Source organism: Penicillium expansum (genome assembly GCF_000769745.1).
Source record: "Penicillium expansum strain MD-8 chromosome Unknown contig167, whole genome shotgun sequence".
Lineage (NCBI taxonomy): Eukaryota > Fungi > Ascomycota > Eurotiomycetes > Eurotiales > Aspergillaceae > Penicillium > Penicillium expansum.
In genome coordinates this window covers 167,700-191,676 of record NW_015971534.1, presented here as the reverse complement: position 1 = coordinate 191,676, position 23,977 = coordinate 167,700, and the positions used below count along the sequence as shown (strand labels likewise).

At 51.7% G+C, this 23,977-nt stretch overlaps 7 protein-coding genes across 7 annotated transcripts; 4 read left to right on the top strand and 3 right to left on the bottom strand.

The window, feature by feature from the left end:
* Positions 1-8: 8 nt before the first annotated feature.
* PEX2_051660 (metallophosphoesterase family protein) lies at positions 9-1,828 on the bottom strand (the record flags this gene model as incomplete). Its single annotated transcript, XM_016742441.1, has 2 exons — positions 9-1,626; positions 1,674-1,828. 2 exons carry the CDS (start codon positions 1,826-1,828, stop codon positions 9-11), a joined length of 1,773 nt encoding a protein of 590 aa, XP_016592881.1.
* Positions 1,829-2,248: 420 nt separating this feature from the next.
* On the top strand, positions 2,249-3,548 carry PEX2_051650 (pyruvate dehydrogenase (acetyl-transferring) subunit E1 beta; the record flags this gene model as incomplete). The annotated part of the gene is made up of 4 exons (XM_016742440.1): positions 2,249-2,496; positions 2,550-2,673; positions 2,736-3,022; positions 3,077-3,548. The coding sequence occupies 4 exons, from the start codon at positions 2,249-2,251 to the stop codon at positions 3,546-3,548; spliced, it is 1,131 nt and encodes a 376-aa protein (XP_016592880.1).
* Positions 3,549-3,851: 303 nt separating this feature from the next.
* PEX2_051640 (putative C2H2 finger domain protein) lies at positions 3,852-4,526 on the bottom strand (the record flags this gene model as incomplete). The annotated part of the gene is made up of 3 exons (XM_016742439.1): positions 3,852-4,385; positions 4,440-4,466; positions 4,518-4,526. 3 exons carry the CDS (start codon positions 4,524-4,526, stop codon positions 3,852-3,854), a joined length of 570 nt encoding a protein of 189 aa, XP_016592879.1.
* A 544-nt stretch (positions 4,527-5,070) lies between these two features.
* On the top strand, positions 5,071-6,102 carry PEX2_051630 (MCP1 family protein; the record flags this gene model as incomplete). Its single annotated transcript, XM_016742438.1, has 2 exons — positions 5,071-5,269; positions 5,324-6,102. The coding sequence occupies 2 exons, from the start codon at positions 5,071-5,073 to the stop codon at positions 6,100-6,102; spliced, it is 978 nt and encodes a 325-aa protein (XP_016592878.1).
* Positions 6,103-6,547: 445 nt separating this feature from the next.
* PEX2_051620 (tRNA (guanine26-N2)-dimethyltransferase) lies at positions 6,548-8,641 on the top strand (the record flags this gene model as incomplete). The annotated part of the gene is made up of 1 exon (XM_016742437.1): positions 6,548-8,641. The coding sequence occupies one exon, from the start codon at positions 6,548-6,550 to the stop codon at positions 8,639-8,641; it is 2,094 nt and encodes a 697-aa protein (XP_016592877.1).
* Positions 8,642-9,871: 1,230 nt separating this feature from the next.
* Positions 9,872-16,120, bottom strand: PEX2_051610 (tetrafunctional fatty acid synthase subunit FAS1; the record flags this gene model as incomplete). Its single annotated transcript, XM_016742436.1, has 1 exon — positions 9,872-16,120. One exon carries the CDS (start codon positions 16,118-16,120, stop codon positions 9,872-9,874), a length of 6,249 nt encoding a protein of 2,082 aa, XP_016592876.1.
* Positions 16,121-17,347: 1,227 nt separating this feature from the next.
* On the top strand, positions 17,348-23,033 carry PEX2_051600 (trifunctional fatty acid synthase subunit FAS2; the record flags this gene model as incomplete). Its single annotated transcript, XM_016742435.1, has 3 exons — positions 17,348-17,867; positions 17,930-22,869; positions 22,923-23,033. The coding sequence occupies 3 exons, from the start codon at positions 17,348-17,350 to the stop codon at positions 23,031-23,033; spliced, it is 5,571 nt and encodes a 1,856-aa protein (XP_016592875.1).
* Between the last annotated feature and the right edge of the window lie 944 nt (positions 23,034-23,977).

Genomic DNA, 23,977 nt, shown 5'->3' with positions numbered 1-23,977 from the left:
TATATTTATCAACACTTCCAGTTCTTCTTCACCCAGTCAAGAATCAGGTTTGTTAGAGACACGTGCGGCATATAGACATCGCTTTCCTTTGCAATGTCGACATCGAGACCAGCAAACTTGGCGGCCAGTGTTACATATTTCTCGATGAAGTCAAGGTAGACCAAATCTACCGTCTTCGGTGTCTCAGATGCATTGGCAGATTTGAGGGATTGAATGCAGTTCGGCACGCGGTAAAAGGAGATGGGTGAATGGATGGTGTCATCGCCATCTGTGCCCGCATCATCTTTTGTCGTGTAACCGGGCACGAGGTCCGGACCGGACATGGGGATTTGCTCGCTAGCTTTAGGCCAGTTTTCGGCAATCACGTCTTCCGGATATGCAAGTTGCTCGAGAGGGCCCAAGGTTGTCAACGAAGATTCATCCGTAGATGAAACTTGAGGCTGCTCGTTTAGAACCTCGACAATAAGTCGTGCCTTGTCATATGGGACATCTTTCACATAGCGGAAGGTGCTAGTGAATGGAGATACAATAAAAGTCGAGTCTTGGGTAAAAGGCCCCTTGAAGATATCGAACCTCATAGCGCCCGTATTAACAATGGCTAGGCTAGGCGTGTCCCCACGAGTCTCATCCCTCAAGTCACCCAAAACCTGAGTCTCAAGCCAAGTGTAAATGCTGCTGGGGTCCGGATACTGAACTCGCGACATCCATAAATCATGTGGAGCACATCCATGGATGTGGTCCAGATGAAGGTCAGTCCGTGCTTTGGCGATCAATCGGGAGACATTGAGGCCCTTTTCGGTTGGGAAGGTGTCTTGATCAAGACCGGTGTGATGATAATAAGAAAAAATATTGTTGTCAATATATCTGCGCTTGAAGACGGGTCCGGCAGCAGACTGGTGGCTTGTTTTGCTGGCGAGGCCATCGATTGACATGAAGCCAACAGTTTCCATGAATCGACCACTCGCTAGCCCAAAGGCTTTAGAATCATACTGCGCATAGTCACGCACGTGCTGGTGCCCGCCAAAGAATTGGATCGGGGTATCCCAACGAATTCCCCGGATCTCCTTGAAGATCGCCCGATATTCCGGCGAATGGACAGGCACATGGCCAATCACCAAAAACAGATCCACTTCTTTATCCCGAATGGCTTCTTGGAACCAATCCTCTTTGATAGTAGAAGATACTCTCTGGACCACAGTATTGTTGTAATTTCCGTTGAAATCAAAGAGGAAGCCAAACGCTACTATACGGATACCTTGTTTCTTGGTAGTGAACTTCTTAAACCGCGGAGCCAGAGGCACAAGCTCTTTGGTGGTCGGGTGAATGATGTCGATATTTGAAGCCAGATAGTTGCCCCGGAAATTAGGAACGGTGACAAGAAGCTCAGCCTCCGATGTATTCTGCTTGTATAGTTCGTGGTTTCCCGACGTCAACAGGTCGATGTGCTGGTGCTGCAAGATGTCTGAAAGGTAGATACCCTTGGGCTCCGAGGAGTCATACAGGCCATTCCCTTCGACTCGGTCACCAGTATCTATCACGAGTAGATCTTGTCCTTGTGCTTCAGCCTTTTCCCGCATGCGTGTCGTAAATGATACATAGTCTCCCCAGTCTGCGGAGTAGGACGGTCTGCGATTATTAGTACAACTCAAAGCTTAGCAGGGTCTAAAGCCTACTCCTGCAGATGACCAGCCAGCCAGCCATGAGTATCGGTAGTATGGAGGAAATTCAGTTGCCCGAAATCAAGAGCTCGCAGCGGAGCGGAGATGGGGTCGGGTGCGGAGGGTTGAGCGGCGAGCGCCGACGGAAGTAGCCAGAGCAAAGACAACATCAGTACCAACAATTACACCCTTGGAAGAGTGTCAAAAAGCATGAATTTACAGCAAGGAGAAACCTTGAGAGGACTTGAGAGACCCGGAAGGAAACACGTAGTCATAAAACTAAAAGTAGATACCTCACAGAGGATATGTTGTGTAAACAAGGTCGGATGCCTCAGGGTGAGCTCTCCAATTCTGGTATGGTTACGGTTACAGTACCGGTGAGCTCTGATATCACGTGTTGCCCAACATCTTCGGATTTGCATCTCAAAGATTATTCGGACGGCGATAAGTTTTCCCTGGGCATTCACTTTGATCTACACTCCCGTTCTTCTATTCAATTGTCTTTGCGGTCCGATTTGGTCTGCGATCTTTAATTGAATCTTTTTTTCTATTTTTTGTTTTCATCTTCTCAATTCCCTCATATTTCCGCAATGGCAGCTCCCCGACTTTTCCGCCCAACAGCTCGTCTGTTTTCCTCGCGCCTTGCTTCCACTGCTCTGCGCTCGAATCTCCGCCAGTCCGCCTGTGCTCCTTCAATTCTGCGCCGCGGATATGCCACCGAGGACGGCACCAAGCAGGTCACCGTTCGTGATGCCTTGAACGAGGCCTTGGCAGAGGAGTTGGAACGCAACCAGAAGACCTTCGTCCTCGGTGAGGAAGTCGCACAGTACAACGGAGCGTAAGTAATCCATGAGTTCCAGTTGAACCGACGCTGACCTTCCGCTTGTACAGATACAAGGTGACGAGGGGTCTGCTCGACCGCTTCGGTCCCAAGCGGGTTATCGATACTCCCATCACAGAGGCCGGCTTCTGTGGTATCGCTGTTGGTGCTGCTCTCGCTGGTCTGCACCCCATTGTGAGTATTTCCGGAAGTGACTGTTGGAATCCGGGATCGCATGCTAATCTTTCATGATCTAGGTCGAGTTCATGACCTTCAACTTCGCCATGCAGGCCATCGATCAGATTATCAACTCCGCCGCTAAGACTCACTACATGTCCGGTGGTATCCAGCCTTGCAACATCACTTTCCGCGGTCCCAACGGTTTCGCCTCCGGTGTCGGTGCCCAGCACTCCCAGGATTACTCCGCCTGGTACGGCAGCATCCCCGGTTTGAAGGTTGTCTCCCCTTGGAGCTCCGAGGATGCCAAGGGTCTGCTGAAGGCTGCTATCCGTGACCCCAACCCCGTTGTAGTTCTGGAGAACGAGTAAGATCCAACCTACTCATTTTATTGGATTCCGCGTGAACTAACCAATACCAGGCTCCTGTACGGCCAGTCTTTCCCTATGAGCGAGGCTGCCCAGAAGAACGACTTCGTCCTGCCCATTGGCAAGGCCAAGATTGAGCGCCCCGGAAAGGATCTTACCATCGTCTCCGTCTCTCGCTGTGTCGGTCAGTCCTTGACCGCTGCCGCCGAGCTCAAGCAGAAGTACGGCGTCGACGCTGAGGTTATCAACCTGCGCTCCATTAAGCCCCTCGATGTTGAGACCATCGTTGCCTCCCTCAAGAAGACCGGCCGCATCATGGTCGTTGAGTCTGGTTACCCCATGTTCGGTCTTTCGTCCGAGATCCTGGCTCTGGCCATGGAGTACGGCTTCGACTACCTGACCGCCCCCGCCGTCCGTGTCACCGGTGCTGAGGTTCCTACTCCTTACGCCGCTGGCCTTGAGACCATGGCCTTCCCCCAGGAGGACACCATTGTCAGCCAGGCCGCCAAGCTTCTGCGCCTGTAAGCCAATAAACGAGGGCGAGTGAGGAGCTCGCAATAATATAGCCATGTGCCTAGTACCCTTTCACCTGTTCCATCTTATGTCGTTGTTTTATTCTGCTTTTGTTCTCCAACCGTTTTAGACAGTCTTTTGGAAAGCATGTACCATTACACCCAGACAAGAACCAACGTAAATGTGCTTAAACGGCTTAGATGGAAATTCATTGCTGCCTAGTGATTAAAACAAAGCATAATCCGTACCCTTCAACGCCATTGGATATTTGATATTTGATTCGATTCTCAAGTCATTTTGGCATCACGATGTCCATCAGACCTTTTGGGCAACACACCCAGCGAAACAGTCCGTTGGCCGGCGAGGATCATAATATCCTTCTTGGCCGTATTCCTCGTCGGTTTCACTTTCCACATCACCAGGTTCAATCTTTTGGGGCCTGCCCACATTTGATGGATCTTGGTCTTTTGGTTTCGGGGTATCATCTTCCTCGTCGTCTCCTAGAACGTTCTTTTTGACTGGGGCTGTAGGGGCCACTGCTCCCTTGACAGTGGCGAATGAGCTTTTAAAACCTCCCTTCTTGAACCCCGTGCTTCCTCCACTTGGTATCACATTGTCGACAGGAGTCTCGATGACTTTCAGACCGGCCTGCGCATCGGCTTTACGTTCTGCCCGGCGGTTCTTCTCGACGGCATTTGGATCACGTGTTAACTGCTTGAGATCTTGCAAACGCTTTCTGTGCTGGTGATCGTATGAGCCGATATGTGCTTCATATTCTGGGTGGCGCGAGTAGGATTTGTTGCACAGGCTGCAGGTGAAGGAGCTCAGCGCAGACCGCGCTGATTCGGTCTATAAGGGTTAGCTTGGCGATAGCAGATATGGCAGACCTGGGTGATTAATTACCCTAGGAGCGGGGTTCGTGAAACCACGCTATATTTGTTAGCTGAGGTGTCAGTTTTGGACCAAAAAATAAGAGCATACCGGTGCCATTGTCCCCGAAGTAGAGTATCCGTGAAGTTCGGAGAGAGAGAGCGTTAAGTACGGCCGGGCATTACGACCATCTGCGTATTTATAACGGGGTCTAACGCGCGTCGCTGCCTGTGAAATGTGGCAGATATGGATTCATGGTTAGTCTCTCCATTATGTATCTCAGCTTTCATGCTAATGTGCTGTTGTTAATCATTAAGTAGCTATATAGTTCCTATTTTAAGCATATGGGCAAGACATGTACTTGGATGTAATATTTATATTAAATCAAGCAAGTTAAAACTAAACTACTACTATAGTAAGATACGATGTATATCGAGTCACATGACCATGGACTGTGGACAATCGTCATTACCCGTCGAAGAAGTGACCTATCAGAGCTGCTGTATTTTCGCGACTCGGAGATCCTTGAAGCCCAACATTTCCCTGCTTTTTCCTAGTTCGCCTATACAATATGGATGCATGATTGACGAGTTATTTTCTTACGAATTTCATTCTCACGCTTTTTCTCTAGCTCCTGAAAACCAAAAATCCTGAAAATCGTACAATGTCGTCCCACGTGCTCTCCAAACCGGAGGACATCGACACCAAGTCTATCATCTCCTTGCAAGAATTAGACCCATCGCCTGTCCATGACATTCTGGATGTTGAAAGCGGCGAATACTTCCCTAGGGCCGCCTCTCCTACGCAACATGGAGCTGGAATTTCAATCCCCAAACTAGGCGGGCATCGCTGGGATTCATGGCGTACGTCAATCAACAAAAGCTGGGTTATATATTCTAACCACAATGATTATTTAGTCACCGGTATTCAAAAATACTCAACCTACCCACCTTCGGCTTTCTTCATCCTACATCTCGCCAACACCTCTCTTATCCCACTCGTGACTCGCTCCGTTCCCGCGAGTGAATCCTACCTTTTACTCACACGACCCATATACCAGGCCCCCGGGCTTGAGCATCTTGTCTTGACAATTCCTATACTTGCGCATATTGCCTCAGGAATTGCTCTCCGCAACATTCGTGCTACGCGCAGAGCACGTCTGTACGGTGCCGAGACTCGCGCACAGCGAAACACGTTATACTTCTGGCCGCGGATGTCTTTACAGGCACGCACTGGATACTTTGTCGCGCCGCTGATTGGATTCCACGTATGGGTCAACCGTGCCACGCCATTGATTGTCGAAGGAGGAAGCTCTGGCGTGGGACTTGGGTATATTGCCCATGGCTTTGCTCGGAGCCCTGTCTTCTGGAATGTATTCTATTTCTTCTTTGTGACTGCCAGTGTGTGGCACTTTGTTGGTGGCTGGGCGACCTGGATGGGCTGGAGAGTGACCACAGCGCGCAAGGAGCGTAGCCAAAAAGGCTCGTTGGATGGTTACCTTGGACTTACAGAAATGAAGTCGAAGAGACAGCGTAAGATGTGGTGGGTTGTCAATGGAGTCGCGGCTGCTAGCACGGCTCTCTGGCTTGCAGGTGCGCTCGGGGTTATTGGACGTGCCGGCGAAGGCGCGGGCTGGGAGGCCAAGGGGTGGAACGAGATGTATAATCATGTCCCGATTATTGGGGAGTGGCTGTGATAGCTTTGTATGATTGGACATATTACTTACATAGACTTAATCCTAATGTATAAAAAGAGCCTGAAGACATCATGAATATTGCTCTTTCTACTATACAAATATCAAATCTCGTCCTCTGATATCATCGCAATAATAAGCTGTGACATGCGAGCTGCAATCAAGACTGCTTGATCCTACATACTTTTATAGTTGACATAAATTACAAAACAGGTATTGCTGTGTACTGCATACTGGTCCGTGCGTATAATCTTTTTCTCCGTCGCATTCAACGTTCTCTTGTGACATGCAGCGAAAGGCTTCGCTCATGAACCCCTCGTTGATTTTTGGATCGGCAACAAATTACGCTAAGCGAAGACTCATTCCTACCCTTATTCTGGCCCAATTCCCCCGCTCGACACCCACTTCGATCCGATCTTGTGTCCGAATCCTTTCCACTTCTAGAGCCATGGAGGCTCCTCAGGTCCAGCTGGTGGAATACCAGGGAGACAATTACCATGTTATCAAAGAGGGTCTGGCAAAAATTCTCAACCCGCCTGCCCAAGAGGCCGCTTCCAAGGGAACGAAGAAGGATCTCAAAAGCGACGACCAAATGCAATCCGTCTTCTACAACCCAATCCAACAATTTAATCGCGACCTCAGTGTGCTGGCCATTCGCGCTCATGGAGAACACATCATAGACCTGAAGAAACAAAAAGCGGCCCAGAAACTGAAGAAGCAGGCAGGCAATGGGGAAAAGAAAAGGAAGCGTGAAGACGACCAGACCGAGAACCCGAGGCCCGCCCCCAAAGCAGAACACAAGGAAAACACAGAGACAAACGACCAGCCAGTCTCCGCTCCCGCGGTTGATCAAGAACCTCAGTCAGAAGCTCGGCCAGAGCAACCCACAGGTTCCTTCACTATTCTTGATGCTCTCTCCGCAACTGGACTGCGCGCCCTTCGCTATGCCTCGGAGCTTCCATTTGTCACAAAGGTCGTAGCCAATGATCTGTCAAGGTCAGCAATAAAGTCCATGAAGAAGAACATTGACTACAACAACCTTAAAACGATTCAACCTAATCTGGCTGATGCTCGCGTTTACATGTACGGGCTTGACACTGCGAGCAAGTTCGACGTCATTGATCTGGATCCATATGGCACAGCATCTCCGTTCCTGGATGCCGCAGTGCAAGCAGCCAAAGATGGTGGCCTTTTGTGTGTTACTTGCACCGATGCCGGTGTCTGGGCCTCGACCGGCTATTCGGAAAAAGCATTCTCTCTGTACGGCGGTATCCCCGTCAAAGGCCTCCACTCCCACGAAGGTGGTCTGCGATTGATTCTGAATGCCATTGCCATGTCCGCGGCCAAGTATGGAGTGGCTATCGAGCCACTATTGTCTCTGTCTATCGACTTTTACGCTCGCGTCTTTGTTCGGGTCTATCAATCTCCCGCACAGGTCAAATTTACCGCGGGTAACTCAATGCTAGTTTACAATTGCGATGTCGGCTGTGGCGCATGGTCAACACAGCCCATTGGGTCTACCAAATCCAAATTGGACCGCAAGGGAAACTCCATATACCACCACGGCCTGGCCCAGGGGCCCGCAGCCGGACCGCACTGTGAGCATTGCGGCACAAAAACACATCTTGCAGGACCCATGTGGGCCGGTCGGCTACACAATCCTGACTTTATTCAAAAAATCTTGGACATGCTTCCTGGAGCTGATCCCGAAACATATCAGACCTGTGCTCGGATTGAGGGAATGTTGACCACTGCCCTTGAAGAGGACCTGGACCTAACACCATCTTCATCCGAGCCATCCTCTCCCAAACAACCTGCGCCAAGCACAAAGAACCAGCGTGATCCCGCATACCCTGCCATCGTTCCTCGAATGGATGTTGCCGCTCGGGAAAAATACCCTTTCTTCTTCTCACTCAGTGCTCTCTCAAAGGTTATCCACGCAACCACCATTCCAATCGACGAGTTCCGCGGTGCGCTCAGCCATCTCGGATATCGCTCCACTCGCAGCCACACCAAGCCAAACTCAATCCGCACCGATGCGCCCTGGGAGGTGATTTGGGAGATCTTGCGCGAATGGGTCCGTCAGAAATCACCCATCAAGGAATCATCCTTGAAGCCCGGATCCGCCGGTGCTGCGATTATGGGCAAGAGCCGTGAAAACCTGCGTAAATTGGGCGATGAAGATCAATGGTTATCGCTTCTCAAAAAAGACCTGATGTCTGCCGTTGAGGCTGGCAGAGACGTCAGTGACTTGGTCACCAAGGTTGAAGCCGCTCTCTACCGATCCGGATCGCGAAACTCCTGGAAAAGTGCTTCTGCTTCTGCAAAGACTGGCCCCGATGCCGATCCCCAGCCTGCGCCGGAGAAGGGAAAGGCATCTGCACAGCCCGTCACGCGGCCTCACCCTAGTACCCTTGAGGTGGTATTTGATGAGGCTCTAGGCCGTCAGGTGTCTGCTGCGCATACCAAGAAACGACTGGTGCGGTACCAGCTCAACCCTCGTGCTAATTGGGGTCCTCTCAACCGTGCGGGGCGATCATGATGTCCTTAATATATCTTTGTTCATATGTAGAAAAGTCCTCTGTACGTTTAATGCTTTTCTGTCAAGCCTCTACCTATTGTATATCGTAGAGTGATAAGCCGACATGTTTACTCCGTGCTATAATTTCCATTCCTGCTAATATACATAGTACCTTTGTAGGTGTATATATCCATGAGTCATCATCATAATGGTTTCCAATACTTCAGTACTTTATTGTTGGGGCCACCAAAACCTTAGTCACCGGTCGATTGAGACTAACAGATACGCCCACCTACCAACTGGTTGAGAAGTTGAGTGTTGAAACCCGGAAAATAAATGGACCGCTACACAAAAGTACATAGTGAAGATTAGTCATTGATGTCCCCACCCGAATTGTCAAATAGCGGACTGCATGAAACGGACGCTCTACATCAGATATTACTCTACTTCTATAAAAATGGCTGTTGGCAGTTGTTTCTGCGGCAAGGTCCGAGTCGAATACAAGGGCCAGCCTCTGGCATCGGTTAGTACAACCAATATGATTCAATCTTTGGTCAAGTCAACCTAATATTTTCCATTAGGCACTGTGCCACTGTCTCGATTGTCGCAAGCTCACTGGGGCAGCCTATAGCTACAATTTCATTGTCAAAAACGCAAATGTGGAGATCTCTGGAAATCCGAAAGAAGTGGCAAAGACCTCAGATAGTGGAAACAGTATTAAGAACTATTACTGTCCTGACTGTGGTATGTATCTATACTGAATTTTGTGAAGACAGCATCTGACGAAAGTGGATAGGCACGCCGCTTTTTGGACGGAAGATCAAGACCAATGGAGATCCTGACGAAACTACAGTCCTTCGGGCTGGAATATTTGATGATAGTGGGATTTTGAATGAACGGACGCCTGTGGTGGAGATATACACTGACCAACGATTAAAGTGGGTAAGTCCCATTGAGGGGGCGGATCAATTTAGTGGCATGTTGCCACTACCATAACAGTTTGGTGTTGAATATATACATTTGGCTTGAGGTTTCATCTTTGTAATATACAGGCACTACTTATTCTAGGAAGCGCAAGAGTCTGAAGGTATAACTAATATGGAAAAAACTGTATTAAAATGCAAACTTAAAACTCATATACATGCACATAAAAACTCCAAGGCTTTGAGACATATCACATAATGACCCATGAGAACGAAAAATGGTCTATCAAAAACACAACATTATAAAGAGGATATCAAGAGGAATAGATTATTTCGCAACATTTTCGTTGCCCTCTTCGTACTTCTCCCAGTTCGCCAAGATAGAGGCAATGCGGGGGGAGTTGGTGAGCCTGTAGACATCCTCGAAGTACTCCTTGGTGATCTCGAACGGACGGGCAGTGACGTTGGGGATGTACTTGCCGATCAACTTGCTGGGATCGATGGTGGTCTTGTTGATCTTCTTCAGCAAGAAAGAACGGAAGGGCTTCACACCAGAGCGCAAGAAGGTACTGTGGAAGGGCACATCGATACCCTTGAGAGGAATGGTAGCGAAACCACGCTCCAGGGCGATGGGGCGGGGCTTGGCCTCGGTTTGCTTGACACATTCCTGGATGATGCTGACCAGGTGCTCCTTCACGTCCTCCAAAGACATGCTCTCCATAAGAGCGGGGATGTCAATGTTCTGTGCCTTCAAGAAGTTCAGCAGGTTGGTGAGGCAGTCGAGAGCACGGAGGTCACCAGCGGCGACGTATTGCATGTTGGCAACGTTGTAGTTGACAATCTCCAGCAGCCAGCCAGTGGTCTCGGAAATGTTCTCAACAACGTACTGCAGTGCCTGCTCGTTGAAAGTCTTGGAGATACGGCTGGGGTTGACAGCGCACATGGAGTAGTTGGAACGACCCTGTGCATCACGCTCGACGGCGACTTGCATGGTCAGACCACGATAGAACACGACAGACACCAAGCTCTCAATGGGCATGACATCAGCCAGAGCAGCCAGAGCCGAGTATTCACCAAGCGAGTGACCAGCGAAGCTGCTGTCGCGCTGCACCAATCCCTTGGTGCGCATGTCCTCGAAGCTGGCCTTCTCCATCAGAGTCAAGGCTGGCTGAGTAAACTGGGTGGCAGAGAGAAGACCGGTGGGAGATCGGTAGGTGTATGAGGCGGTGTTTTCATCGACCTCCTTGAAGATCTTCTCAGACTTGATGGATCCGTCGGCGTTCACCGACTCGAAGGTCATGGCCATGTAGTTCTCCCGGATGGCCTTACCCCGAGGACCACCGAAGTAGACAGTCAGCTCCTTAGGGTTGTTCTTGACGATGTCAATAATGGAAAGACCGTAGTTCTCCATGAAGTGGCGATCGGCTCGGTCCCAGACCTCCTGGGCAACTGGGCTAGAAGCATACAGCTCCATGCCCATACCCTGTTCCTGAGAACCCTGGCCAGTGAAAACGTAGGAAGTGACTGGCTGCTCAACCTCGGCCTCACCCTGCAGAACCTTCTCTTCTGTCTCCTTGTTGCTGGCTTCAACCTTGATGATCTTGCGACCAGCAATCATACCGACATGCTGGAGCTTGACAGTGATCATGTCATTGGGCAGAACCATGCCGACCAGGGAGACTTGGAAACCACGAACACGGCCAATGTTGTTCTCGGCGGCCCAGGTCTCGACAAGGCTGCGAACAGCGGCACTGCTGTACATGCCATGGGTGATTGTTCCGGGCAAGTTGGCGTAGCTGGAGAAGACACGCGACACGTGGATAGGGTTGTAGTCACCAGACACGCGGGCATAGGTCTCGTTGGAGGCAGGGGCACGCAGCTCCAGAGCGGTCTTGCCACTGAGCGGGATGGGGTTCTCAAAGTAGACCGGCTGCTCAATGGAAGTTCCGTTACGCTGGAGGTAGTCAACCACGGGGTTACCGTGCGAGTCACCTGCATCGTATTCGACAGACGCAACTTGAATGACCTCCTTGGTAGGAAGCTCGAGAAGGACCTGTCCAACGGTCTGGACGTTGCTGAAGACAGTGGTGTTCTTGAAACGGATCAAGCTCTGCAAGCGGAATGTAAGGGTCTGGCCCAGAAGCTCGATGTCGGAGTCGTCCATGCGGAACCATTCCTTTGAGCGGAGGATGGCAACGTCCCGGCTGGTTGCGAGGTGAACCTGCATGGGGACCTCGTCCTTACGCTGGAAGGTGTTCTCATAATCAGTGTAAGCGCCCCGGTACAGGAACTGACTGGTGACGTGCATGATGGCTTTGTTGTCCCGCTTGATGGTGCCACAGACCTCGACCATCTTACCAGACTCCTGGTTAATGACAGAGTTAATCTGGGCGGTGGTGTCCAGAACATCGCCAACCTTGAGGGGCTGGGCGCCGGGCACCATCTTGAATCCGTTGGACAAGTGGACAAGCTTCAGCAAATCTCCGTCAATGGTGCGAGGGAAGATAGGCTTGGTAATTGCCTGCCAGCCTGCCACGATGGCAAAGTCCATAGGGGCAAATACTTCCTTGCCAGGACGGTCAACGAAAGCCTCACCGGTGTTGCCAACTGCGTGAACGAAGTCGGCAACATCCTGGGCAGTGATGGTCTTCTGGCCACCACTGAAGGTGGCAGTGGTGGGGGTGTCGAAGGGCACGTCCTTGTTGCCGAACCAGATCCGGTAGTAGAACTCCTTGATGCGATCGTTGCGGTCACCCATAACCTCGCGAATAGGAGCGTATCCAGTCTCGGGGTGATAAGTGAACAAAAAGTTCAGAGGGACAACGCCATTCTCGGCGGTGCGACCCTCGAATAGGGTCAGACTGATCTGTCCCTTCTCGTTGATCTTGGCTTCGACTGTCTTAACCAACTTGCCAGACTGGTAGGGCTCGCGCACGCTGATAACAGTCTTGGCAGGATCATTGGGGTTTGATACTTCCACATACATGCCTGCGGTGGGAGCAACAATCCGCTTCATGGGGTTAGACTGGAAGCGGTGACCCTGAACGTAAACGTCGGCCAAGAACAGAGCATGTCTCCAGGAGTAGACGTTGCCGGCAAGAAGACCGAGCCAGCGGTCCAAGTCTGGCAAGGCTGCAGTGGAGGACAAGCGGAAGCTGGTCTTGGTTGGCTCTTCCGAAACAACCAAACCGTCGAATTCCGATTCAGTGGTATTCATAAGCTGCCCACCGAAGTACTCAATGACAGGAATCTTGGTGCGATCGCCACCGTAGACATCACGCAGGAGGCCAGCGATGTGTCCCTGGTGAACACCATCAAGAATATCCTTGACAGGCTCATCAATGATGTTGGAGAAGCGGGCAGCCATAGGGCCCTGAAGAATACAGGTTCGGCCGACGTCTTGATCAACAACAGCCTCAAGATCCTCGCTCTGCCACAAAGAATCCTTCTTGAAGAAGAACTCAAAGTTCTCATCCAGCACGGGAACGAAAGGCACGGGCTTCTGGCCGCGTTTCTGGCAGAGCAACAGGAAGTGCTGCACATCTTGAGCGTTGATCAGCTGATCAGCAGCTTCGGGATAAGCAGACAAAATGTTTTCGACGGTAGGGTAGGGGGTATCAATATCGGAATAGCTTTGGAGCAGCGATGCCTGGCCCTCGGCAGTAGTGAAACGCTCCTCCACACGACGGATGAAGTCACCCGTCAAGCGCTTGAGCGAGGGATCGATCCATCGCGACTCGTGCTTGATGTACATAAGGTCCACCATGCGGTGAACGACCTCAGCATAAGTCATGTCTTCCAGATCCACAGTTTCGCCTGCGGCGTTGCGACCGAACCAGACCTTGTGGAAGTCATCATTCAACTTCTTGATGATGTAGTTCCGTTGCTTCTTCAGCTCAGGGACACGCTTGGCCTTGTCCAGCTTGAAGATCTTCTGGTCCATCTCCTGCCAGAACAGCACGCCGCGAGTGGCCAGCTTGTGAATAGGCTCACCCATCTCAGACAGAACAGTGATCACACCACCTGTTGATTTCTGGTAGGTCTTCTCCCATTCCGAATCGTCCACACCAGGGGCATCGGCAATTGCCTTCTTCGCATTGTAAGAGGTGTGCGCCTCCTTCGCGATCATCATGCGAGACCCAAAGAGACAGCCGTCGAAGGGCATAGGAGGATAGCCAAACTTGGCGGACCATGTACCCGAGAGGTAAGGGTAAGTGTCTTCGGAACCACCGAAGCCACTGCCGGCAACAAGCACAATGTTATCTTGCTTGCGAATACGGCTGTACATCTGGAGGATGGGCTGGTGGAAGTCCTCGAAGGAGTGGTGACCACCGCCACGGCCACCAGTCCACTGAAGGATGATGGGGAACTTAGGGTTGGCCTTGGCAACGTTGATGACTTGCTGGATGGCATCCACGGAGCCAGGCTTGAAGGCAATGTGCTTGATACCAAGAGTTTCGATGTATTCATTGGCGACTTCGATAGATGGCACACCAGCACCAATGGTCAGACCCTCAATCGGCACGCCTTCCGCGCGCAACCGACCGATCAACGGAATCTGCCAGGCCATGGCACGGGGGTTGACATAGATCAGGTTAATAGTGATACCACGACCAGGAGGGATAGCCTTCTCAATCTTGGTAATGGCCTCGGTCATCGTCTTGGCGTTGTAGTAGCCACCACCGCCCAGCTCGATGTGATACCCGGCGTTCATAGTAGCAGCCACAAAGTCCCAGGCAACGGTGGTGGGTGTCATACCAGCCACCATGACGGGAGGGATTCCCAACAGACGGCTCATCTTGGTGTCCACGTAGGTTTGACCAGTAGATGTCTGTGTTAGACGAGGGCCGTGTTCCTTGACCCAGTCCACGGCAAACTTGACAGAATGCTCATCACGGTCGAACAGCTCCGGCTTGTAGCCGACCTCCGCATTGGTTCCGTCCATTTCACCAGCGAGAATGACCCTAACACCGGTACCGTCCTTGTTTCTGTTGGTCAGAACGCCCAGACCGGAGATGCCACCGGGGCCGAAGTCAACGATGTGAGTTGCACGGGGGAAGACAGTGGCTTTCTCCCAGTTGACAGCATCGTGGGTAATCATGCGAACCAATGAGGGTACAATGCTCTTGTCGCCTAGTTGTCGCAGATCCTCTCCAGTCTTGGTGTGGAAGACGGGAATCGCGAGTGACTTGGCGGAGATGTCAACAACATCTTCCAGATCCTCGAGAATGCGGTCGTAGGCAGAAACAAGGTACTGGCTGTGGAAAGGAGCAGTAATGGGGAGGAAACGGTTCACAAAGCGAACCTTGCGCTGGGTGAATGGCATACGGTTCTGGTCAAGTCCGGTGGCCGCCTTGACCTTACGCAGGCGAACATTCAGACCGTAAAGCGAGATGGGAGGACCAGTCACCACAAAGTTGCGAGCACTGTTCACCAGGGAAATTGAGATGTGGCGGTCCTCGGGCAAATGTTGGTTGGTGGCATCGATGTGCTCCTGAACGGCGGTGAGTGAGAGGTCGCGGATCGACAGCATGGGAGTAGGGGTTCCCTCGCCATGCTCAATCGAGTCCTGGAGAACGGATGGGGCGATAGAGGTACGGGGGTAGGCTTGTTGACTGCGCAGACCAATCCAGAACAGCATGGTCAGGGCATTACGGGCTGCTGTGGCGAAGGACTCCCAGCTGGTAGCGGTTGCAATGGCAGCAGCGGTGACGACTCCCTGGGAGTGACCTGTGGTACCGAGGATGCGTTCCAGGATATCACCAGGTTGGCGGCCCAGGACTTTGCAGGTAACCATATAGTGGGCCAACTGAACCAATCCAATCAATGGCAGACTCACGGGCGCGGAGACCAGGTAATCGATATCGGGCTGTGCGTCCCGATCTTGCAGCCATTGCATGATATCCATGCCCTTCGGGTAGAGCTTGCTAGCCTCGGGCTCGTGAGAGAGTGATTGGAGCAATTCGGCGGAGGAAGTAATGAGCTCTTCAACAAAAGAAGGGTACGTGGTGTAGATGTTGCGCAATTCATCAAAGTACTCCTCAATATTGCCCTGACCACCGAACACAGAGTAAATACCCGCGGCCTCCTCGGATGCCGCACGGAACAACGCCGAATCGTAGGGCTTGGTGGGCCGGCCCGCCGCAGCTCGCCCGGCATAGTAGGCCTCAACGACTTGGTTCTTCTTGGCAACAATTCCGGGGAGCGCAGCTGCCACGGCGTGAACATCATTGCCGCGCATGAAGGCACGTTCGAACTCATTCATAACGAGCTTCAAAACATCCAAGAAGTTGCCCTGTGCGTCGTCTTCCTCCTCGAGCTCGTGGGCTACATGGCCAATGTAGCGGGCGACCAACTCGGTCACTGATGAGGGCTCATCATCTTGGGCCAATTCGTCTGTGGGCTCGGGTAAAGAGGCAGTAAAGCTATCTTTCAACTGCGATGCATGGAAGTGAAGCGAGGTAGGAACGAGGAAAGAGAACTCGAGGGATCCATGCGAGAGGATGAGAGGGCGGAGGGATTGAGAGGATCGAGGGGTGTTGATACCGGTTTGGGGACCGGTCAATGTGCCGTACATGATGTGGCTCTCTCTTTGTTAAAAGGTAAGAGAAAGAGATTAAGAGGGAAAAGACCAGAGGGACCCTAAGATTGAAGAGGGGTTTCCTGTTCCTGTTAGATTTGAAGGACAACGGCCACGGGTCCGGAGGGGCTCACTGGGAAGACCTGAGGTTTAAAGGTCTAAAGTAAAAAGGGGGGGTATTATCAAGGGAATAAAGAAAAGTAAAGGGACACAATTTCAACAGATATACATATAAAATAGAAAAAGAGGTCGAGAGCACAATTGAGCCTGAAGGGGAAAGCAATAGGGAAAGAAAAAAAAGGTCTGGTTGAACTGCAGACAGCTCAAAGAGGTTTAGCGTGGTAGTAGACCCGCCCCAATGGGTTCTGAACTTGGGTTGAACCCGTTGGGAATTAGTACACTGTGTTACCCATGTATTGTAATTTGCATAGAAATATGGGTTTTTTTCCCCCTGGTGTTTTTGACGTTTTGACGTTTTGATATTTGTATATCGTTAGATTTGTAGTACATATGTAATATTTAAATACCAGTCTAAAAATCTCATCTACCTATCTTATTGGGTCGATTGGTAATTGCCGTTGGGATTCATTCCTCTCTACAACATACGTTGTATGTTCCCCTTAAACCCCAGCTAGCTATAAAATGATCCACACGCAATGCCGCGCAAATCGTTCCTTAGTGTCCGATCCTTCGGCCGGAGCTCTGCGACCCCAACGCCCTCACCAATTTGACATTGTCCCTCCCCATTCCTCCGAATCTCGCTGTCAATAACTTAATAATTCTTATAGGATCATCAGTATTATTACTCTTCCTATTCCCCGAATACCATCTTTCCAATTCCATCGTTGTCTATAGGGTGAGTGGTGCCATTATTTTGTTCTCTCATTATTCTTTGAATTACATGTGTTGATAAAACTGGGAAAATTACCATCCGGTATTATTTGATACCACATCTATCTCCGTGCTCCATTTCCCTTCCCACCTTTTTTTTCCCTTCTTCTTTCTGGATCAATCCAATTTATCTTGGGGACTTTCACTGATACCTTTCATACATAGGATTGACTCCTATTCTAATTCTCTCCTATTACTTTTCTTCCCAGTCATCCTCCCTACTCACTCCTTCCTCCTCCGCCTGGGCACTCTACGACTCTTGTCGCGCCCAACCCGGACATTTGTCCTAATTTCGTCCTTCTGTTTAATCAATTGATACCCAATATTTCTATCATGCGTCCGGAAGTTGAACAAGAGCTCGCTCACACCTTGTTGGTGGAGCTGCTTGCCTACCAATTCGCCTCCCCTGTCCGATGGATCGAGACCCAAGATGTGATCCTCGCCGAACAGCGCACCGAGCGCATTGTCGAGATTGGTCCCGCAGATACCCTTGGAGGAATGGCCCGGCGGACACTAGCCTCCAAGTACGAGGCCTATGATGCTGCCACTTCAGTCCAGCGCCAGATTCTCTGCTATAATAAGGATGCCAATGAGATCTACTATGATGTCGAGCCCGTGGAGGAAGAACCAGAGGCTGCTGCAGAGCCCGCTTCCTCGGCTGCCCCTGCGGCAGCATCAGCTGCCGCTCCTGCAGCTGGAGCTCCTCCCCCACCCCCCAGTGCAGGCCCCGCTGCCTCAGTGGAAGACGTCCCAGTCACAGCAGTTGATATCCTGCGGACACTGGTTGCTCAGAAGCTAAAGAAGAGCATTGCGGATGTGCCATTGTCAAAAGCCATTAAGGATCTTGTTGGAGGTAAGTACAGCGCATCCCCCCTTCAAAAATAGAACCTGGGGTCTAATCTAATACGCGAATAGGCAAGTCCACATTACAAAATGAAATCCTGGGTGACTTGGGTAAGGAATTCGGTTCCACGCCTGAAAAGCCCGAGGACGTCCCCCTCGATGAGTTGGGTGCTTCGATGCAAGCCACATTCAACGGCCAACTTGGCAAGCAGTCTTCCTCCCTCATCGCCAGAATGGTCTCCTCCAAAATGCCCGGTGGCTTCAACATCACCTCTGTTAGAAAATACCTGGAGACTCGGTGGGGCCTGGGATCCGGCCGGCAGGATGGTGTGCTCCTGCTTACTCTCACCATGGAGCCCCCTGCTCGTCTTGGATCGGAAGCGGATGCTAAGGCCTACCTCGACGACGTAACCAACAAGTATGCCGCCAGCGCCGGAGTTAACCTTTCAGCTCCGGTTGCCGGTGGTGACGGCGGCGGTGGCGGCGGTGGTATGGTCATGGACCCTGCGGCTATTGATGCCTTGACTAAGGATCAGCGAGCTCTGTTCAAGCAGCAGCTTGAGATTATTGCCCGCTACCTCAAGATGGACCTCCGTGGTGGCGAAAAGGCCTATGTGACCTCTCAAGAGACCCAGAAAGCGCTGCAGGCTCAGCTGGACTTGTGGCAAGCAGAGCACGGCGACTTCTACGCCTCGGGCATTGAGCCATCATTCGATCAGTTGAAGGCCCGTGTCTACGACTCCTCATGGAACTGGGCTCGTCAAGATGCCTTGAGCATGTATTACGATATCATCTTTGGTCGCTTGCAGGTGGTGGACCGCGAAATTGTCAGCCAGTGTATCCGCATCATGAACCGCTCCAACCCCCTCCTCCTCGACTTCATGCAGTACCACATCGACAACTGCCCAACTGAGCGCGGAGAGACGTACCAGCTGGCCAAGGAACTTGGACAGCAGCTCATTGAGAACTGCCGCGAAGTGTTGGAGGTGGCTCCAGTTTACAAGGACGTCGCTGTGCCTACTGGCCCCCAAACAACTATTGATGCCCGTGGCAGCATTGGCTACAAGGAAGCCCCTCGCACCAGCGCTCGCAAGCTTGAACATTACGTTAAGCACATGGCTGAGGGAGGCCCGATTTCCGAGTACAGCAACCGCACTAAGGTCCAGCACGACCTGAAGAGTGTTTACAAGCTCATTCGCAAGCAGCATCGTCTCTCCAAGTCATCGCAGATTCAGTTTGATACACTGTACAAGGACGTCGTTCACGCTCTCGGCATGAACGAGAGCCAAATCATTCCCCAGGAGAACGGCCAATCCAAGAAGGGCGGTCGTAGTGCTGCCAAACGCACCACTCCCACCCGCCCTGGCAAAGTGGAGACCATTCCATTCCTGCACCTGAAGAAGAAGACTGAACACGGCTGGGACTACAACAAGAAGCTAACTGGTGTCTATCTGAATGTGCTGGAATCGGCTGCTAAGGACGGTCTTACCTTCCAGGGAAAGAATGTTCTGATGACCGGTGCCGGTGCCGGTTCCATTGGTGCCGAGGTCCTCCAAGGTCTGATCAGCGGTGGTGCTCAGGTCGTTGTCACCACCAGTCGCTTCTCGCGCGAGGTTACCGAGTACTACCAGGGCATGTACGCCCGTTACGGTGCTCGTGGTTCCCAGCTTGTGGTCGTGCCGTTCAACCAAGGCAGCAAGCAGGATGTTGAGGCTCTGGTTGACTACATCTACGACACCAAGAAGGGTCTTGGATGGGACTTGGACTTTGTCGTTCCCTTTGCTGCCATCCCCGAGAACGGCCGCGAGATCGACTCTATTGATTCCAAGTCCGAACTTGCTCACCGTATCATGTTGACCAACCTGCTCCGTCTTTTGGGCTCGGTCAAGACCCAAAAGCAGGCTCATGGCTTCGAGACTCGTCCTGCTCAAGTTGTGCTGCCCCTGTCGCCAAACCACGGCACCTTTGGTAATGATGGCTTGTACTCTGAGTCCAAGCTTGCCCTGGAGACTCTCTTCAACCGTTGGTACTCGGAGAACTGGAGCCACTACCTCACCATCTGTGGTGCTGTCATTGGCTGGACCCGTGGTACTGGTCTGATGAGCGGCAACAACATGGTCGCTGAAGGTGTCGAGAAGCTGGGTGTCCGTACATTCTCTCAGCAGGAGATGGCTTTCAACCTTCTCGGACTGATGTCCCCGGCCATTGTCAACCTTTGCCAGCTCGACCCAGTCTTTGCTGATCTCAACGGTGGTCTGCAATTCATTCCTGACCTGAAGGATCTGATGACCAAGCTTCGTACCGACATCATGGAGACCAGCGATGTCCGCCAGGCTGTGATCAAGGAGACCGCCATCGAGCACAAGGTCGTTAACGGCGAAGACAGTGGTGTTCTTTATAAGAAGGTTGTTGCAGAGCCCCGCGCCAACATCAAGTTTGAATTCCCCAACCTGCCCGACTGGGAGGAGGAAGTCAAGCCGCTCAATGAGTCTCTTAAGGGCATGGTCAACCTGGATAAGGTGGTCGTTGTCACTGGTTTCTCTGAAGTCGGTCCTTGGGGTAACTCCCGTACCCGATGGGAGATGGAATCCAAGGGCAAGTTCTCATTGGAGGGCTGTGTTGAGATGGCATGGATCATGGGCCTGATTAAACACCACAACGGTCCCCTCAAGGGCAAGGCCTACTCTGGCTGGGTTGATGCCAAGACCGGTGATCCCGTTGATGACAAGGATATCAAGTCCAAGTACGAGAAGCACATCTTGGAGCACACTGGTATCCGTCTTATCGAGCCTGAGTTGTTCAAGGGATACGATCCTAAGAAGAAGCAGCTCCTTCAAGAAATTGTCATCCAGGAGGACCTCGAACCCTTCGAGTCTTCCAAGGAGACAGCTGAAGAGTTCAAGCGTGAACATGGAGACAAGGTTGAGATCTTTGAAATCCCCGAGTCTGGAGAGTACACCGTCCGTCTTCGCAAGGGCGCCACTATGCTCATCCCTAAGGCGCTACAGTTCGATCGTCTTGTCGCCGGACAGGTGCCCACAGGCTGGGACGCCAGCCGATATGGTATTCCCGATGATATCATCGAGCAGGTGGATCCTGTGACCCTCTTTGTTCTGGTCTGCACAGCTGAGGCTATGCTTTCCGCCGGTATCACCGACCCTTACGAGTTCTACAAGTATGTCCACCTGTCTGAGGTTGGTAACTGTATTGGTTCGGGTATTGGTGGCACCCACGCTCTGCGCGGTATGTACAAGGATCGCTTCATGGATAAGCCGCTGCAAAAGGATATCTTGCAGGAGTCCTTCATCAACACCATGTCCGCCTGGGTCAACATGCTGCTGTTGTCCTCTACCGGTCCCATTAAGACTCCCGTCGGTGCTTGCGCCACGGCTGTTGAGTCTGTGGATATCGGTTACGAGACCATTGTCGAGGGCAAGGCCCGTGTTTGTTTCGTTGGAGGTTTCGATGACTTCCAGGAGGAGGGCTCTTACGAGTTCGCCAACATGAAGGCCACTAGCAACGCTGAAGATGAATTCGCTCACGGTCGCACCCCGCAAGAGATGTCACGACCCACTACCACCACTCGCGCTGGTTTCATGGAGTCCCAGGGTTGCGGTATGCAGCTTATCATGACTGCACAGCTTGCTCTCGACATGGGTGTGCCCATCCACGGTATCATTGCTCTGACGACGACCGCCACTGACAAGATCGGACGGTCTGTTCCCGCTCCTGGCCAGGGTGTCCTGACTACCGCCCGCGAGAACCCCGGCAAATTCCCCTCCCCTCTGTTGGACATCAAGTACCGTCGCCGTCAATTGGATCTCCGCAAGAAGCAGATCAACGAATGGCAAGAAGCCGAACTTATGTACCTCCAGGAGGAGACTGATGCCGTGAAGGCTCAGAGCGACGAGACCTTTAACGAGGCCGAGTACATGCAGGAGCGTGCTCAGCACATTGAGCGCGAAGCCATTCGCCAGGAGAAGGACGCCCAATACAGTTTGGGTAACAACTTCTGGAAGCAGGATCCTCGCATTGCTCCGCTCCGTGGTGCCATGGCTACTTGGGGTCTCACAGTTGACGACATTGACATCGCATCCTTCCACGGTACTTCGACTGTCGCAAACGACAAGAACGAGTCCGATGTCATCTGCCAACAGATGAAGCACCTTGGACGCACCAAGGGTAATGCAGTGATGGGTATCTTCCAGAAGTACCTCACTGGTCACCCCAAGGGTGCCGCCGGTGCCTGGATGTTCAACGGCTGCTTGCAGGTCTTGGACAGCGGTCTCGTGCCGGGCAACCGTAACGCTGATAACGTTGACAAGGTCATGGAGAAGTTCGACTACATTGTCTACCCCAGCCGCAGCATCCAGACCGATGGTGTCAAGGCGTTCTCCGTCACCTCCTTCGGTTTCGGTCAGAAGGGTGCGCAGGTTATTGGTATTCACCCCAAGTACCTGTATGCCACTCTTGACCAGGCTCAGTACCAGGCCTACAAGACCAAGGTCGAGGCTCGCCAGAAGAAGGCCTACCGCTACTTCCACAACGGCCTGATCAACAACAGCATCTTCGTTGCCAAGAGCAAGGCTCCTTACGAAGATGATCAGCAGAACAAGATCTTCCTGAACCCCGACTACCGTGTGTCTGTCGACAAGAAGACCTCTGAGCTCAAGTACTCCGCCACTGCCCCCGAAGCCAAGGAGTCCGAAAGCACTCGTCAGACCCTCGAGTCCCTTGCCAAGGCTAATGCCACGGAGAACTCAAAGATCGGTGTGGACGTCGAGCACATCGATTCCGTCAACATTGAAAATGAGACCTTCGTCGAGCGCAATTTCACTCAGGCTGAACAGGACTACTGCCGCAAGGCTGCCTCCCCGCAGTCCTCGTTTGCAGGCCGATGGAGTGCCAAGGAAGCTGTCTTCAAGTCATTGGGTGTCAGCAGCAAGGGTGCTGGTGCTGCTCTGAAGGATATTGAGATCGGAGTTGATGCCAACGGCGCTCCGGTGGTTAACGTAAGTGCATGATTACCCCCATGATTCCAGTGACAACGCTAACATATCTTCAGCTTCATGGTGCCGCCGCCGCCGCCGCCAAGCAAGCGGGTGTCAAGCAGATCAGCGTTAGCATCAGCCACAGTGACTCGCAAGCTGTTGCTGTTGCGGTCTCGCAGTTTTAGAGCGCCGTGCATTTTATTTTTCTGTTCGCATATAGATCCTAGAGACTAATTGTTCTCTTGGGTTGAGACGTAATGATTGTGATTTATGTTTTTAGATTCCGAGCCAGTTTCGTCTCCTGGTTCGTTGTGTTTATAATGGGAGTGATGACATTTATTAGTCTTTTTCTTTTGAATTATCATTTAGAATATGTTCTCTTTACTAGTGGTATTATCTTTAAAAAAAAAACCTCTTGACACAGAGCTCCATCCAGTGTGCATTGTAGAAGGAGGGAGACCTGGTCCCCTAGTTCACATAACCCGCATGTCTTCCACAGACCCTTTCCCTGCGTAGTTCTATCGGTATGGTATCTTATTGTAACCCCTCGACAGCTTTATCAAGGCCACACTCGAGCTTGTGAATCATATCTTTCCGCCTCCAGGTCAAAAGTCATATTCAGGGCCCACTGTGCAACCATGATGTCCCCCCTGTACTCGCAAGGAGTACGCGTGCCGTTAACCGCATCTTGAGTTGGAACAGTAAGGTAGTAGGTTAATACGAGGGAAGAAAGTGAAAGAGGGTAAAAGGGAAGTAGTCTGGCCACTGCAAGGGGAAACTACCAAGGTTCTATTTATACCAACCTTAAAAACACGTTAAAGGCTTAGCACCCATGCGGGAACCACGGGTCCTCCCATCCTCTACCAATGAACACCCTGGTTGGCCTCAGGCTTCCATCCACATTTGATACCTCTACATGGAGTTGGCCAGGTAGCAATGGCATTCACTTTGTTCACTGAGGGTCTTAACCTAGGATCCATTCATGTCCTAGGATTTTTGTCTTCGATTCGAAGGAATGAGCTTTTGGGTTTAGCGTCAACCCAGCCTAGGTCAAGGCTCTTGCCCACGTGAAACCTTACATCGCTCAAGTGACGGTTCGTGGAGGGATTCCTAACCTGCCACTTGGTTG